The 17,287-nt window shown below is 47.4% G+C and overlaps 1 protein-coding gene and 1 non-coding gene across 13 annotated transcripts; one reads left to right on the top strand and one right to left on the bottom strand.

Moving 5' to 3' along the window:
* The first annotated feature begins 256 nt into the window (after positions 1-256).
* LOC129460711 (killer cell immunoglobulin-like receptor 2DL3) lies at positions 257-14,600 on the top strand. Of its 12 annotated transcripts, none has more exons than XM_055238976.1 (9): positions 257-353; positions 992-1,027; positions 1,770-2,054; positions 3,544-3,843; positions 5,391-5,690; positions 8,880-8,930; positions 13,198-13,302; positions 13,766-13,818; positions 13,919-14,600. In XM_055238976.1, the coding sequence occupies exons 1-9, from the start codon at positions 320-322 to the stop codon at positions 14,114-14,116; spliced, it is 1,362 nt and encodes a 453-aa protein (XP_055094951.1). In that variant the 5' UTR covers positions 257-319; the 3' UTR covers positions 14,117-14,600. The 12 variants fall into 12 exon arrangements, with proteins under 12 accessions (XP_055094951.1, XP_055094957.1, XP_055094958.1 ...); XM_055238981.1 differs by having other exon boundaries at positions 274-353; positions 13,198-13,306; XM_055238978.1 differs by having other exon boundaries at positions 320-353; positions 3,580-3,843; positions 13,919-14,234.
* Positions 14,601-16,344: 1,744 nt separating this feature from the next.
* Positions 16,345-16,451, bottom strand: LOC129461414 (U6 spliceosomal RNA). The gene has a single exon (XR_008650547.1). It is a non-coding gene; the product is annotated as a U6 spliceosomal RNA (small nuclear RNA).
* Positions 16,452-17,287: the final 836 nt, after the last annotated feature.

Below are 17,287 nucleotides of genomic sequence, written 5' to 3'. Positions count from 1 at the left end.
ATAAAAATACATGAGAAGTCTTTCACGTTAGCACAGATTTTAGGCATCTCGTGTTTGGGAGGTTGGATCTGAGACAAGTTTTGAGTTGATCATAGTGAAGCATGCGAGGTGTCAATTCTAGTTGGAACAATTTCCAGGAAGCCATTTTCCGCACTTGAGCGAGCACCCACTGGGCCTCATGCAAGGTAGAAAGAGCCTGCGTACGTCACCCTCCCATGATGTGGTCAGCATGTAAACTGCATGGGCAGGGCGCCAGATAACATCCTGTGCGCTGCTGAGCTGAGCTGGGGCGCGGCCGCCTGTCTGCAGCGGCAGCACCATGTCGCTCCTGGTCGTCAGCATGGCGTGTGTTGGTGAGTCCTGGAAGGGAATCGACGGAGGGAGCGCTGGGCTAGAGATCTGGGCCTGGAGGTGGAGATACAGGCCTAGAGGTGGAGATAGGGGTCTAGAGGTGGAGTTATGGGCCTGGATTGGAGATATGGGCCTAAGGTGGAGATAGGAGCCTGGAGGGGACATATGGACCTGGAGTGGACATGGGAGCCTGGAGCAGAGATACAAGCCTGGAATGGAAATACGGGCCTGGAGGTAGAGATATGGGCCTAGACGTGGACATATGGGCCTGGGGTGGAGATACAGGCCTGCAGCAGAGATACAAGCCTGGAGGTGGAGATCCAGGCCTGTTGTGTAGATGTGGGCCTGGAGGTAGAGATATGGGCCTAGAGGTGGAGTTATGGGCCTGGGAGTGGAGATACAGGCCTGCAGCAGTGATACAAGCCTGGAGGTGGAGATCTGGGCCTGTTGTGTAGATCTGGGCCTAGAGGCTGAGTCCCTGCACAGCCGAGATCCTAGTTCCTGGGGGCAGGTAGGCAGCCAGGGTGAGTTTACCTTCAGCCCAGCAAGGGCCTGGCTGCCAAGACGCACAGCCCGATGGGGCAGCTGGGTGCCCTGGTTTGCGCGCAGATGGATGGTCCATCATGATCTTTCTTTCCAGGGTTCTTCTTGGTCCAGAGGGCCTGTCCACACATGGGTGAGTCCTTGCCCAAACCTTAGGGTGTCATCTCCCCACATAAGAGGATTTTCCTGAAAGGGGAGGGCAGTCCTGTTGGGGAGACTCTCATAAGCTAGGAAGAGGGGACCCTTGGATGCGCGGCCCACAGTTCTGACCTCGCCCTCTCCAGTCTTTCTTTCCCTTTCCTGGGTCAAGCTCTATGAAGACCGGGGTGAGACTGGGGTGCTGCAAGCTGGGGTGTGCAGGGAGGAAGTGGTGTCAGCAGGAGACAAAGAGAGGGAAGCAGTGCTAGGAACAGCAGGTCCTCTGAGGACGAAGGTGTAACTCACACCCTCCAGCGTTTCCGTGACGGTGGGGGCTGCAGTGTGGCTGCTGTCATTCTACCAGAAGACGTGGGGAAACCACAGCCATGGCCCTGACATTCCAAATCCTCTGATGGGGGGTCCCTTCATGAATTGGCTGATATTCCATTCACATAGGACTTGCCCTCCATGCCGTGTCTACTTTGTGTTATGTGAGTAATCTTGCAGTATTAAAATCTAGTAAGAGTCACTTAATCGGCACTTGCTCAAAGTTCTCAGCTGACACTTTTGTTGTAGGGAGATGCCATGTCTATGCGGGATGGGTCCTTCCCGTAGTCCTGGGCATCCAGCTGTGTTAGGAGGCTTAGAAACGTGGAAGGTGATGAATCTCCTGAGCACTGGGAGGGAGGGGCGGCTCCACATCCTCCTCTCTAAGGCAGTGCCTCCTTCTCCCTCAGGTGGTCAGGACAAGCCCTTCCTGTCTGCCTGGCCCAGCACTGTGGTGCCTCAAGGAGGACACGTGACTCTTCGGTGTCACTATCGTGGTGGGTTTAACAATTTCACGCTGTACAAAGAAGACGAAATCCACGTTCCCATCTTCCACGGCAAAATATTCCAGAAGCGCTTCATCATGGGCCCTGTGACCTCAGCACATGCAGGGACCTACAGATGTCGGGGTTCACACCAGCACTCCCCCACTGGGTGGTCGGCACCCAGCAACCCCGTGGTGATCATGGTCACAGGTCAGAGGCTTTCTGTCTGGGCTTCTCACTGTCCCACCTCCTGAATCCCAGAGCTTCTGGTCGGGGTGTCCATCAGGGTCCCATCACCCAGGCCCTGACTGTATTTGGGATAAAGGGGGATTGAATACAGGGGATATGGGCACTGTGGTGGAAAGAATAACTGTCCCCAACGATGGCCACATTGTAATCCCTGGAGCCTGTGACTATTTATGTTATAGGGGAAGGGACTGCAGGGGAAGGTGGAGCTCAGGTGGTTGATGAGTTGACCTTGAGATGGGGAGACGGCCTGGACTGTCCCGCCGGGCTCAGTGTAATCACAAGGGTCCACATGAAAGGAGGAGGAAGACGGGAGTGGGCATTAGAGCAATGTAGAGGGAGGGAGACGCTATCAGCCACTGCAGGCCTCGAACGGGGAGGAAGGCCACTAGTCACAGAATGCAGGTGGTCTCTAAGGGCTGGAGAAGTCAAGAAACTGATTCGCTGAGTCTCCAGATCCCTCTGGAACCTGTAGATGCTCCAGATCACACAGCCCTATAGACGCCTTGATTTTAGTGCAGGGAGAACTGGATCCAATTTCTGTCTCCAGAAGTGGAAGGGGTCAGTGTGTTCTCTCCTGCTGCCGTGTTTGTGATAACTTTCTGCAGCAGCAACAGGAAACCAACACAGGAACCCAGGTCAAGGACAAGTTAGGAAACCAAGCAAGGATAGCCGGGCGTGGTGGAGGCCGCGAGGAATCCAACGACTGGGGAGGCTGAGGCAAGAGAATCACTTGAACCGGGGAGGCAGAGGTTTCAGTGAGCCGAGACCACACCACTACACTCCAGCCTGGGTGAAAAAGTGACTGTCTCAAAAATAAATAAATTAATCAATTAATTAAAGAAACCAAACAAGGAGAAGGTTGCCTACCCTGAGATCATCAAGGGCGGGATGATGATGCCACCACCAGGCTCCATCCACATAGGGAGGGGTTGATGCTCCTGCAACCAGCACCAGGGGCCACGCTATGGAAGCTGGGGCCACGGAGAAGGCACAGACATGGCAGGAGAGTCTCCCAATCCCCATCAGGAACAGGGTGTGTGGACACTGATGCCTGCCTTACTGATGAGTTTATACCTCCTGCCACAGACTCCAATTTGTTCAAAAGAGATTGATTCAGGCTGCTAAGAGCCTGGACATGCAGCCTGTCTTCTTCCACCCCCACATAGACAGCAGGAAAGAGATTAGTGGGAAACAGATACAACAGCCCAAGAGATGAGGCTCTCTTCACAGTGGGAAGGGAGTCAGGGGCTACTGGAGACAGAGAGACAGAGAAGAGGGAGGAAGACAGATGGAAGGACCTGCACCGGGGATATGGGCACAGAAAAGACACGGAGGCCCAGAGAGGGAGGAGAGAGACACACACCTGGGAGGGGAACCCTCACTCATTCCAGGTGCCGTGGATGGGATGATAAAGAGAGATGCCTTCTAAACTCAAAACTTCTCTTTCTAGGAGACCACAGAAAACCTTCCCTCCTGGCCCTCCCAGGTCCCCTGGTGAAATCAAAAGAGACAGTCATCCTGCAGTGTTGGTCAGATGTCATGTTTGAGCACTTCCTTCTGCACAGAGAGGGGAAGATTGAGGGCACTTTGAACCTCACTGGAGAGCTCCATGATGGGGTCTCCAAGGCCAACTTCTCCATCGGTCCCATGAGGCACGACCTTGCAGGGACCTACAGATGCTACGGTTCTCTTCCTCACTCCCCCTATGAGTTGTCAGCTCCCAGTGACCCCCTGGACATCGTGATCACAGGTGAGAGTGTCCAGACATTCTTCTCATTGTCACTGGGACACAGAGTGAATGATCCAGGACTTGAAACCCCCAGGTGGTCGTGAGGAAGATGAGCGTGGGATTCTTATGGAGAAAGACTGACTTGGTGAGGTCTGTACCAACAGAGACAGAGAAACAGGAGACACAAGTACAGACCAGGTGTCATAACAGAGGACAGACACAGGGGCCATACAGGGAGGTAGAAAAGACAGAAAGAGTTAAAGGAGACAGACAGACAGGCATGTCCCAGAGAGAGGTGTCCTTCCATGCTGACTTTGCTCAGACACCTGGCACAGGTTAGAAGGTTCATTTCTGTTTTACCTCCACAAAGTGTTCTCTACCAGGAGAACCCAAGGACACTCATATTTCTGACCTGAGTTGGGCCCTGTGGCCTCAGGTCTTGTGGCACCTACAGATGCCATGTTTATTCTGACACCTCCACCTTCCATGCAATGGAGAGTAGTTGTCCCAGGATATCATGGGCCCAGAACACCAACCCCTGTATGCTGTGTGAACTTGGGGTCCCCAGACTGGATTCTGAGGCTCATATTCCAAATAATCCCACATATGATAGGATCACTGAGAGACACAGAGAAAAATCAGGGACACCAAAAAGCAAAGACACAAACACACACAAAATGAGCCAGAAGAAGGAGATTAAGAGATTCACAGACACATAAAAAGAAAGAAAAGAGGGCAGAGGAGTGGAGAGAATGATGGAAAGGAGGAGAGAAAAGCCCCAAAATCAGAACCCTGAGGGAGGGACACAAAGACAGAGAAAGATAAAGATGTGGGGATGGATTGCAGAGATTCCAAATAGAACTAGAGAGACTGAGAGGCAGAGAAAGACAAGGAGATGGAGAGAGACAGATGATAGACGGATAGATAGATGTAGATAGATGATAAATAGGTAGATGATAGATAATGGATTGGTTATAGATACATAAATGATGATTGACAGATGATACATAGAGATGATGATGATAATGATGATAGACAGACACATAGATACATAGATAGAGACAGAGAGGCAGATAAAGAGGTAATAGAGAGAGGGAGATGATACATATATAGATAATAGATGATTGATGGATAGATAGACAACTGATAGAGAGAAAGATAAATGATACGTAAATATAGGTGATAGATAATTTGTAGATAGACACAAAATAGATAAATAGATAGATTGATAGATAATAGATAGAAATGTGCAGAAAGTTATGAACAACACAGAAAGTGAGAGACTCAAAATTAAAGAAAAAGGAAGATCAAGTCAACCAATCCAAGGAGGGTCAGAGAGAATAAAACAATCCAAAATGGGAAAACGTACCTCGGGGTGGGGAAGTGAGGTCAGAGACCTAGAGAGACAGAGAAGGTGGAAGGAGGAAATAGACATGAAGAGAGATGGGGTGGAGGGTGAGAGAGAGAGAGCATTAGGCCATAGAGCAGGGGAGTGAGTTCTCAGCTCAGGTGAAGGCAGCTGTGACAAGGAAGAACCTCCCTGAGGAAACTGCCTCTTCTGCTTCCAGGTCTATATGAGAAACCTTCTCTCTCAGCCCAGCCGGGCCCCACGGTTCAGATAGGAGAGAATGTGACCTTGTCCTGCAGCTCCAGGAGCTCCTATGACATCTACCATCTATCCAGGGAGGGGGAGGCCCGTGAACGTGAACTTAGCTTCCCTGCAGTGACCAAGGTCAATGGAACATTCCAGGCCGACTTTCCTCTGGGCCCTGCCACCCACGGAGGGACCTACAGATGCTTCGGCTCTTTCCGTGTCTCTCCCTACGAGTGGTCAAACTCGAGTGACCCACTGCTTGTTTCTGTCACAGGTGAGAAACCCCATGCCTGTCCCATGTCTTATGATCCTAGAGCCTTAGCTGAGGAGCTTCCTGCTGATGATGGGAGAGGCATGGACAGATGCAGAGAGAACACGCAGCCTGGGTGTGAGGGCGGGATCAGGGCACAGGATGGCAGACAGGGCACCTCCAAACCCTCCTTCACGGCCTGCATGGATGCCCGCGGTCAGGGCTTCAGGCACCCAGGAAGATGGACAAACCAGTCAGGACAGACCCAAAGGAGGGGAGACTGGGCTCAGTTTGGGGAGATCAGAGGTTCCCTCAGCCCCTCAATCTTACCCATTTCCCAGAAGCCCATCCTGGTCTCTCACCCGCACAGAGATGTCATCACCAGCAACGCCTACACCCTTTTCTTTTCATTTTCAAAAATATTTATTGAGGTTAAATGTAACTATATAATTTACCACCTTTACCATTTTTAAAAGTAAAATCCAGTGGTCATAGATACCTTTATATGCTGGGTGAGGTGGTTCACGGTTGTAATCTCGGCGCTTTGAGAGGCCAAGGAAGGTGGATCATTTAAGATCAGGGACTCGAGATCAGCCTGGCCAACATGTGGGAAATTCATCATTACTAAAAAGACAAGAAACATTAGCCAAGCCTGCTGGCATGCACCTGTAGTCCTAGCTACTTGGGAGGCTGAGGCAGGAGAAGCACTTAAGCCCAGGAGGCAGAGGTTGCGCTGAGCCGAGATCACGCCACTGCACTGCAGCCTGGGAGACAGAGAGAGACTCTGTCTCTAAATAAATAAATACACCTATATTCTTTGTTTTGTCACCCTCCACCCTTCCCTTCCTGGCCTCTGGTAGCCACCATTCTATTGTCTATCTTCATGAGATCCACCTTTTAGCTCCTGCATATGGATGAGAATGGGAATCTTTGCAATGACCTCCAGTTCCATCCATATGGCTGCAAATGACAGGATGTTATTCTTTCTATGGTTGAGTAGTCTCCACTGTGTGTGTGTACTACATTCTCTCTATCCATTCACCCACTGACGGGCAGGTAGGTTGACTCCACATCTTGGCTACTGTGAACAGTGCTGCACCAATCATGGGAGTGCAGATATCACTTCGATACACTGATGTCCTTTCCTTTGGATATAAACCCAGTAGTGAAATTGCTGGATACTATGCAAGTTCTCTTTTTAGCTTTTTTTTTTTTTTTTTTTTTTTTTTTTTTGAGAAGGAGTTTCCCTCCTTAGCCCAAGCTGGAGTCAAAGTGGTGCGACCTTGGCTCATTGCAACCTCTGCCTCCCAGGTTCGAACGATTCTCCTGACTCAGCCTCCCTGGTAGCTGTGATTGCAGGTGCACGCCACCATGCCTGGCTAATTTTTGTATTTTTTAGCACAGACAGAATTTCTCAATTTTGGCCAGGCTGCTCTCAAACTCCTGACCTCAAGTGAGGTGCCGGCCTCAGTTTCCCAAAGTGCTGAAATTACAGGCGTAAGCCACTATGCCCAGCCTCTTTTAGTTTTTTAAAGAATTTCCGTACTTTTCTCCATAATAGTTGTACTAATTTACATTCCTACCAACAGGGAACCAGGGTTCTCCTTTCTCTACCACCTTGCCAGCTCTTGTTTTGCCTGTCTTACAGATAAAAGCCACTTTATTTTACTTTATTTTATTTTATTTATTTATGTTGAGATGGAGTTTCGCTCATAGTCACCCAGGCTGGAGTGCAATGGTGTGATCTCGGCTCACTGCAACCTCCGCCTCCCGGGTTCAAGTGATTCTCCTGCCTCAGCCTCCCAAGTAGCTGGGATTACAGGCATGCGCCACCACACCTGGCTCATTTTTGTATGTTTAGTAGAGACGGAGTTTCTCCGTGTTGGTCAGGCTGGTCTCCCGACCTCGGGTGATCTGCCCACCTCCAGCTCCCAAAGTGCTGGGATTACAGGCGTGAGCCACCGGCCTAAAAGGCTTTTTAATGGGATGAGATGAAAACTCATCGCGATTTTAATTTGCATTTCTGTGATGATGAGTGATGCTGAGCACTTTTTCATATACGTGATCGCCATTTGTATGTTTTGTTTGTGGAGAAATGTCTCCTCATGTCTTTTGCTCATTTTTTAATTAAATTATTTGTTTTACTGAGTTGTTTGAGCTTCTTATAGTTCTAGTTATTAATCCCGTCTCAGATGAATAGTTGGCAAATATTTGCTCCCATTTTGTGGGTTGTCTTGTCACTCTGTTGGTTTATCTTTTGTGGTGCAGAAGTTGCTTAGTTTGATGTAATCCTAGTGGTCTATTTTTTGCTTTGATCACTTGTGTTTTGAAGGTTTTAAACAGAATATCTTTCCTCAGACAAATGTCTTCCCCAATATTTTCTTCTATGTGTTTCATAGGTTCAGGCCTTAGACTCGTGTTTTTAATCTATTTTCATTTGATTTTTCTGTATGGTGACAGGTAGAGGTGCAGTTTTATTCCTCTGCATGTAGATATCCAGTTTTCCCCGCACCGTTTATTGAAAAGACTGTCCTTTCCTGATTGTAAGTTCTTGGCACCTTTGTCAAAGTCCATTAAATGGACTGGGCATGGTGGCTCACACCTTCAATTCCAGCACTTTGGGAGGCCGAGGTGGGTGGATCACCTGAGGCCAGGAGTTCAAAACCAGGCTGGCCAACAGAGAGAAACCTCGTCTATAATAAAAATACAAAAATTAGCTGAGCATGGTAATCAGTGCCTGTAATACAACTACTTGAGAGTTTAAGGCAAGAGAATTGCTTGAATCCAGGAGGTGGAGGTTGCACTGAGCTGAGATTGCACCTCTGCACTCCAGCCTGCATGACCGAGCAAGATTCCATCACACACACACACACAAAAAGCCATTGGATGTAAACGCATAGATTATATCTGTGTTCTGCATTCTGTTCCATTTTTTATGTGCCTTTCTTTATGCCAATGTCATGCTGTTTTGCTTACTACAGCTCTGTAACATATTTCTAAGTCAGTTAGTGTGATGCTCCTGTTTTCTCTTTATACCTTGAAGTCTCAAGACAGTGGGCATCACACACGAAAATTAGGGAGAAGAGGATCTCAAGACTCCCAGGGTCCAACATTAGAAAACAGAGTGTTGGCCATGAACCAACCTCAAAGATTTCCATTGAGTAGAGGACAAGCACCCTCATTTCCTCAAATCTCTCCTGTCCCATGTTCTAGGAAACCCTTCAAGTAGTTGGCCTTCACCCACAGAACCAAGCTCCAAATCTGGTGAGTAAAGGACTCCTCTTATCTCTGCTTTTGGAAACCTGGGGAGGTGGAAGCCTTGGATGCAAGCGTTGGCTCAAACCTCCCAGCTCTGTGAATGAGGGCCTATCTTCCACCATTTCTGAACTCCAGACACTCCAATGGTGAAAGGGATCTGGGGCCACCAAAGGGCTCACTGAAGTCTCTTAATCTTTCATTTTCTGCAGCTGAGACCTCCTACAAGCTAGAAGAATAATTGCAAATCTGACATCCTTCTCAGGAAAAATGCAGTGTTTTTTCTGCCTGCATTCCTAACTGGAGGATAAATTCCTGGGGGCTTAGAGAGGGAAGGGAAGGGAACATCTGATGAGAGTGAGGTGTTTTAGAGAAGTTCCACTGGCCAAGGAATGAATTACTGTTGGTCATGAGGCAACCCTGGCTGACTCAGCAGAGCAAGAGCCTTGACGTAACAGAGAATAGAGCTCATGCACACACACTTCGACTCACTGACTCATTCAGCCACGGCCCCATGCTCAGGCTGTGCAGTGTGGAACCTTTTCCTCTTGTTGCCATAACAAATTTCCACAAGATCCGTGGGTGAAAACAAAACAGTTATTTAATTATCTTACAGTGGGGTAGCTCAAAGTATGAAGTGCATCTCACTGGGCTAAAATCAAGTTGACAGCAAGGCTGCCTTCCCTATGAGGGTTCCAGGTGAGAATCTGCTTCTCACTTTTCCCAGCTTCTAGAAGCTCCCACATTCCTTGGCTCCTGGTCCCCTTCCTCCTTCCTCAAAGCCCAAAAAGGCTGGTCACATCTCACATGGCATCACTCAGACCCTTCTTCCTTACCACACCTCTTTCTCTGAATGCTGCTCTCCCTTCTTCCCCTTCTTTTGAAAACTTGGGGATTCTATTGGGTTCACCAAGATAAAAATCCATCATAATCTCCTGGAAATCATCCAGGATACCCTTGTTTTAAGTTCAGCTGATTAGCAACCGTAATTCCATCTGCAATCTTCATTCCCCCTTTCATGTAAAATAACATACTCACAAACTATGGAGACAAGGACATGGACATTTTTGGGGTGGGGTGGCGTTCTTCTTCCACAAATAGTAAACAAGATGCATTTGGCCTCTATTCTTGGGACACTGCTATTGCGGATGGTTAAATGGGAGGACAGAAAATGTATGCACAAGTGGACCAATAAATAAAAGATCCATTGAGAAGCATCTGTGCATGAAATCTATTAGTTTATTTATTTGTTTACTTACTTATTTATTGAGACGGAGTCTTGCTCTGTCATCCAGGCTAGAGTGCAGTGGCATGATCTCGGCTCACTGCAACCTCCACCTCCTAGGTTGAAGTGATCTCCTCCCTCAGCCTCTCCAGTAGCTGGGATTACAGACAACCACCGCCATGCCCTGCTAACTCTTTTTGCATATTTTCTGTAGAAAGGATGTTTCACCATGTTGGCCAGGCTGGTCTCAAACTCCCAACCTCAAGTGATCCAACAGCCTGTGCCTCCCAATGCGCTGGTATAAGAGGCATGAGCCATAGGGCCAAGTCACATTTTCAAATCAATAATAGATAATGTTGAGTGTATAATTTCAGGTGACAGAGAAGGTCTCACTAATCACATACTTGTGATGTTAATGAAAAAAATGGATTCAACCCTTGGAAGACTGGTGGAAGGATTTTCCACACAGCTGTCAGCAGTGAAGGCACAAAGGTGAAGACAATCTGATGTTGAAGGAAGAGGCTCTGCCTGAAATGCTGGGAATGAGATGGGGAGAATGACAAGATGACGGTAGAGAGACGGAGAGCACACTGGGTACACAGGAAACTAAGGAGGAACAAGGAGTGTGTGTTTTATACTCACAGTCATTGGACCCACCTCGGGGGAACCAGGAATCCCTACATGATTAATAGTGACTGACCTGAAAATAAGGGAGGCCCAGGTGCGTAACTGGAATCTAGGAGACCGTGGAAAAGGCAATTCCCGCCCCACTGGTGAAATGTGGTGCTGATTTACACACTAAATGAATGAAGTAGATGGATACAAGATATGTTCATGAGATAGAATCATTGGCTGGAAAGGCTTGCTGGGTTTGATTTTTCCTGGTAGTTTAATCCTTGCTTCATTAACTTATTTCTGATATTTATTTCTCCTGCATCTAAATCAATACCTGGCAGAGGAGTGAGAGATAGATGAGGGGTGGTGCAAATGAAGGGACCTATTATAGCATAATATACAAGGCTGTGAATGGTGGCTCATGCCTGTAACCCAGCACTGCAGGAGGCCAAGGCGGGTGGATCACATGAAGTCAGGAGTTCGAGACCAGCCTGGCCAACATGGGGAAACCCTATCTGTACTAAAAATACAAAAATTAAGCCGGTGTGGTGGTGGTGCCTGACTGTAATCCCAGCTGCTCTGGAGGAGGAAGCAGGAGAATGACTTCAGCCCTGGAGGCACAGGTTGCAGTGAGTTGAGAGTGGGTCACTGCACTCCAGCCTGGGTGACACAGGGACACTCCGTCTCAAAAAATAAAAATAAAGAATACATAAACATAACAAACACAAATGATGCAGGCACCTGAATTCCAGTCATCATTTTTCTATTTCTCTATAATTACTTCTTTGATCCTTTATCTTATCCATTAGGCAATCAGCCTAAAACCTCTTCCCTATTTGGCTTTCTGTGAACATGAGATCATATGGAAAATATGAAAGCCCCGTGAACCCACTGGCACAGGTCCTGGAATGGAGAACGTGCTCTGTTCATGGCATAAAACTTGCCCCTTCACCCAAATCCCCCACCTCACCCCTACTTCCAATCACCTGTGGAGATTCAGATAGACCATGGGGAGGTAAACACTAACACTCCTTGGAGTGAGTTCAGATGTTGGAATCAGAGATCAGCACCAGCACTAGCCCCTGCTCCCCTTTCCTACTAATTCACAGGAGGACAGGTGGTGTGGAAGCAACAGATGGTCGAGGGGGTGGTCCTTCCCCCAGCCTCTCGGGTGGAACAGCAGCCTCACATGTGTCTCCCGAGATCACAAAGGGTAGCACGTTTCACACGGCCTTCAACACTATTTCCTGGCTGTCTGACATAAGAGAATCCTACTTCGCTTCTTTTATGTTGATTTCACTTTTGTTTCCTTTTCTTAGAGAATGTAATTTGTCTGAGTCAAGAGGGTTGTGGATGTAGAAACTGTAAAGCACATTTACTGTGTATCAATCCCAGCCCAGTCTTCCCAGAGAAGACTCTAAACACCTCCTGCACTGCACCCGGGGCTATGCCAATTCCTATCACTCACTGTCACTCCAGGGAGACAGAACACACAGGGAATACATTACATAGGCAGGTTCATTACTAACAGATAAGCAGCAGGTGACAACAGAAGCCTACATTTCAATGTGAGCCAGTCCCCCAAGGCTCAGAAAAGCTGCTCGGGACATATGGACTCACCCCATTTGCAGTGTATCTGGGGGAACACAAAAAGCAGCCCAGCCTGGGTTTTGTACCCTGGAGCCGCAGGAAGCACAGAGCTAAAGCATTGCATGACATCCTCCTCTAGGAAGAATAGGAAGACAGCCCAGGCTGTTCTGGGACATTCCTCCTGATCTCAGGACATTGCTGTCTTAGTCCAATTGTGTTGCTATAAAGGAACACTTGAGCCTGGGTAACGTCTAAAGAAAAGAGATTTGTTTGCCTTACAGTTCTGCAGGCTGTACGGAAAGCATGGAACTGGCATCTATTTCCTGTGACGGCCTCAGGCTGCTCCCACTCTGGCAGAAGGGAAGGAGGGTCTGTCTGTGCAGAGACCACAGAGATCACAGGGCAAGAGAGGGAGCAAGGGGGAGGGGGAGCAGTGGAGCTTCCAAGCTCTTTCTAACAACCAGCTCTCCAGGAACTAACAGAGGGGGAACTTGCTAACCCTGTCGTGTGGGGCAGCATTGATCTGTTCATGATGGATCCACCTCCATGACCCAAACACCTCCCAAGCCTCCCAAGAGGCCCAACCTCCCACACTGGGGGTTAAATTTCAACGTGAGGTTTGAAGGGGTCAAACATCTAAACTAAAGCAGTTGTATCTTCAGCACATTCTATGGTTTCTATGAGAGCTATAACTGAGAAAGCAGGAGAAAGCTGGGTCTCCCGCCATCAGGCTGCTTGTCCTAAGGAGACGTTCCATGTGGTTACCTGACAATCAAGAAATGAGAGACAATCCATAAAGAGGAACTGCTATGATTAGCTTCTTATTGGATTCCCATCTTCCTCCAGGTATCCGCAGACACCTGCACGTTCTGACTGGGACCTCAGTGGTCATCATCCTCTTCATCCTCCTCCTCTTCTTTCTCCTTCATCGCTGGTGCTCCAACAAAAAGAGTAAGTTTCACGAAGCAGAGGCCAGAGACCTCAGGGCTGTGTGGGGAAGCAGGATAGGGGCAGGCAGGTGTGTGTTCCTCACTAGCACGATGGTCCCTGGCCCATAGCAGGAGCCACAGAGGAGGGGCTTTCCAGAAAGAGCACCAGACAACCTGCCCCTGCCTTCAACTCACAGACCATTGCCTGGTTCTGAATTGTATCCTCATGTCCCCTGCAGCCACTCACATCCAGGAGAAGGTTCCATGACAGGCAGAAAGTGGGAGACAGAATCAATGGGATCGGAACTCAGAGCTATTCGTGGGATGGGTCCTTGAGCTCAGAGAAATAGAATGTCTGAGTCTGGGTGTTGGCAGCTGAGGGACCTCAGGCACCTATGTACTCCCCCTGTGTGTTGGTATCTGCTTATGAAATGAGGACCCAGAAGTGCCCTCCAAGCTGTTTTGATGACTTCTGTCTCCTACAGCTGCTGCTGTAATGGACCAAGAGCCTGCGGGGGACAGAACAGTGAACACAGAGGTAGGTCCTCCTCAGCCCAGCCTCATGGATACAGTCTTATTCCCTAATAGTCCTGAAAAATGTGAGCACCCTCCCTCACTCAGCATTTCCCTCTCTCCAGGATTCTGATGAACAAGACCCTCAGGAGGTGACATACGCACAGTTGGATCACTGCGTTTTCACACAGAGAAAAATCACTCGCCCTTCTCAGAGGCCCAAGACACCCCCAACAGATACCATCGTGTACACGGAACTTCCAGATGCTGAGCCCAGATCCAAAGTTGTCTCCTGCCCACGAGCAGCACAGTCAGGTCTTTAGGGGGTTTTCTAGGGAGACAACGGCCCTGTCTCAAACCCGGCTTGCCAGCTCCCATGTACCAGCAGCTGGAATCTGAAGGCATCAGTCTTCATCTTAGGGGATCGCTCTTCCTCACACCACGAATCTGGTGTCTCTCTCTTGCTTACAAATGTCTATGGTTCCCACTGCCTGCTGCAGAGAAAACACACTCCTTTGCTTAGCCCACAATTCTCCATTTCCCTTGACCCCTGCCCACCTCTCCAACCTAACTGGCTTACTTCCTAGTCCTACTTGAGGCTGCGATCACACTGAGGAACTCACAATTCCAAACACACAAGAGGCTCCCTCTTAACATGGCACTTAGATACGTGCTGTTCCACCTTCCCTCATGCTGTTCCACCTTTCCTCAGACTATCTTTCAGTCTTCTGTCATCAGTAAAATTTATAAATTTTTTTATAATTTCAATGTAGCTCTCTCCTCTTCAAATAAACATGTCTGCCTTCATGGTTTCAGTAATGGGACTCTTTTTTGGCTGAAAGAAACCGGTGTTATCATTACTATGTCCATATAACCCGATATGTTCTCCACTGGGTTCTCACCCCTGAACTCTGAGCTTCTGGAAGCAAGGTGGAGCCTGATTTGTCTCTGGGACTCCAATTTCCTTCCAAAGATGCAGCACATAGGAGGTTGCAAGGATCGTGAATCAGATGAACAAGTGATATTCTTACTCTCTGCAGACCTGGAAAGCTGGCAGAGTCATTCCACCATGAAACATTTGTAGAGTCATAGGCCTTGTTAGTCTCATCTCCACGGAGACACATATCAACACATCATCTTTCATCCTATAAATATACAGTCGCTCCTCCATGTCTGTGGGATTTACAGGTGTTTATTGAACCACGTATGAATCAAAAATAGTCAGAGAACAAATCCACAAAGTTCCAAAAAGCAAAACTATATTGTATGGACACAAGTGAGGTGGTGTGTAGGCTGTATCAGGAATTATAAGTAATCAAGAGATGATTTCATGTATACAGGAGGATGTGCATGGGTTGTATGCAAACGCTGTGCCATTTCATGCAAGATGCTTGAACACCTGCCGATTTTGGTGTCTGGTAGGGAGGGGGGTTTCATGGAACCAATCACCCATGAATAGTGAAGGACAACTGTATATAATTTTTATTCATCAATTTTAGAAATAAATCATCAAAATAATAAGATAAAAAATAAGCAGTGTTTTTATGGTGTGAAAATAAGCTTAGATTTATTTTTTCCTACATGTAACCCTCTGGTCCAGTGTCATTTATTGAGAAGACATTCTACTCCACCTTAATCCACACGGCAGCCTCTGTCAACTACAAAGGGACTGTGTGTGCACAGATGTATTTTACACACTGTTTTCTGCTCAGTGGCTGTCTGTGTCCACTCTCATGAGGATGCTGCACTTTATGTAGCCTTATAGAACCCCTTACAATTTGGTAGCCTGAATCCTCAAATTTCTCCTTCCTCTTTAAGATTGCCATTATTATTATTATTGGCTACCTGCTATTCCATGTAAATTTGTAATCATTTTTCTCATTTCCACCAAAAACAATGCCTGTAATTTTGTTGTGACTCCATTAAATCTACAGATAAGTTCTGTCCTATAGAACATAATGCAAACCACATACGTTCTTTTAAATTTGCTAGTATCCAAATTAAAAAGCTAACAAGAAACAGATAAAATTGATTTAAGTTAACCCAATGGACCCAAAATATTATTAACCCAATAGACCCAAAATATTAACCTAATAGATCCAAAATATTATTTATTATCCAAATAGACTCACAATATTATCATTTCAACATGTAATCATGTTTCATCTTGGAAAATATCAGATCCATGTCTAGGTGGGCAAAGATTTTTCTTCGTAATATCTCATTTCCACATTTCCACTAGGCACAGAAACTGCCCCCAAGGCTCAGGATAATAAGATGCAGTAGGAATGGGTAGATGTTTCTGGAGGAAAATGACTCAAAGAAATTGAGACCTCAGAGTTTGGGGAACTCACTAGAACCACAGGGACAGTGTGGGGGAGGGAATTGGGAGATGTTGATCAAAGGATACAAAGTTTCAGGTATTCAGGAGGAATATGCGTCTGAAGATCTCTTTACAGCTTTGCCACTATAGTTCACAATACCGTGCTCTATACTTGAAATTTACAATACCGTGCTCTATACTTGAAATTTACCCGGAGAGTAGTTTTTTTTAAATATGGAACACTTCACGAATTTGCCTGTCATTCTTGTGCAGGGGCCATGCTAGTCTTTTCTGTATCGTTCCAATTTTAGTATATGTGCTGCCGAGGTGAGCATGGGAGAGTAGATCTTAAGGGTCCTCACCACAAAAAAAAAAAAAAAAAAAAAAAAAGAAACAATAGGCCTGGCGCGCTGGCTCACACCTGTAATCCCGGCACTTTGGGAGGCCAAGACGGGCAGATCACTTGAGGTCAGGAGTTCAAGACCAGCATGGCCAACATGGTGAAACCCTGTCTCTACTAAAAATACAAACATTAGCCAGGCATGGTGACACAAGCCTGTAATCCCAGCTACTCAGGAGGCTGAGGCACGAGAATCGCTTGAACCTGGGAGCGGAGGTTGCAGTGAGCCAAGATCGCACCACTGCACTCCAGCCTGCGAGACAGAGTGAGACTCCCTCTCGAAAACAAAACAAAAAAGAAAAAGAAATGAAACAATAACCCTGCCAAATGATGGATATGTTAACTAGCTTGGCCGGGTGCAGTGGCTCACGCTTGTAATCCCAGCACTTCGGGAGGCCAAGGCGGGCAGATCACGAGGTCAGGAGATCGAGACCATGGTGAAACCCCGTCTCTGCTAAAAATACAAAAAATTAGCCAGGCGTGGTGGCGGGCGCCTGTGGTCCCAGCTACTCGGAGAGGCTGAGGCAGGAGAATGGCGGGAACCCAGGAGGCAGAGCTTGCAGTGAGCCAAGATTGAGCCACTGCACTCCAGCCTGGGTGAAAAAGCGAGACTCCGTCTCAAAAAAAAAAAAAAAAAAAAAAATAGCTTAACTGCGATGACCATGTCACCATGTATACATACATCAAAACATCAAGTGTAATACACCTTAAATATATACAATTTCCATTTGTCAATCATATCTCAATACAGCTGAAAGAAACCTCTAAGTT

This window comes from Symphalangus syndactylus, chromosome 13 (assembly GCF_028878055.3).
Source record: "Symphalangus syndactylus isolate Jambi chromosome 13, NHGRI_mSymSyn1-v2.1_pri, whole genome shotgun sequence".
Taxonomy (NCBI): domain Eukaryota; kingdom Metazoa; phylum Chordata; class Mammalia; order Primates; family Hylobatidae; genus Symphalangus; species Symphalangus syndactylus.
This window is presented reverse-complemented; position numbering and strand designations above follow the sequence as displayed.

What these genes read in the sequence shown, in the direction of transcription:
- LOC129460711 (XM_055238976.1), top strand. Translation starts at nt 320, where the DNA reads ATGTCGCTCCTGGTCGTCAGCATGGCGTGTGTTG. An exon ending in GAGGGCCTGTCCACACATGG is followed by an intron (nt 1,028 to 1,769) that starts GTGAGTCCTTGC and finishes CTTCTCCCTCAG; the next exon opens with GTGGTCAGGACAAGCCCTTC. An exon ending in ACTGCTTGTTTCTGTCACAG is followed by an intron (nt 5,691 to 8,879) that starts GTGAGAAACCCC and finishes CCCATGTTCTAG; the next exon opens with GAAACCCTTCAAGTAGTTGG.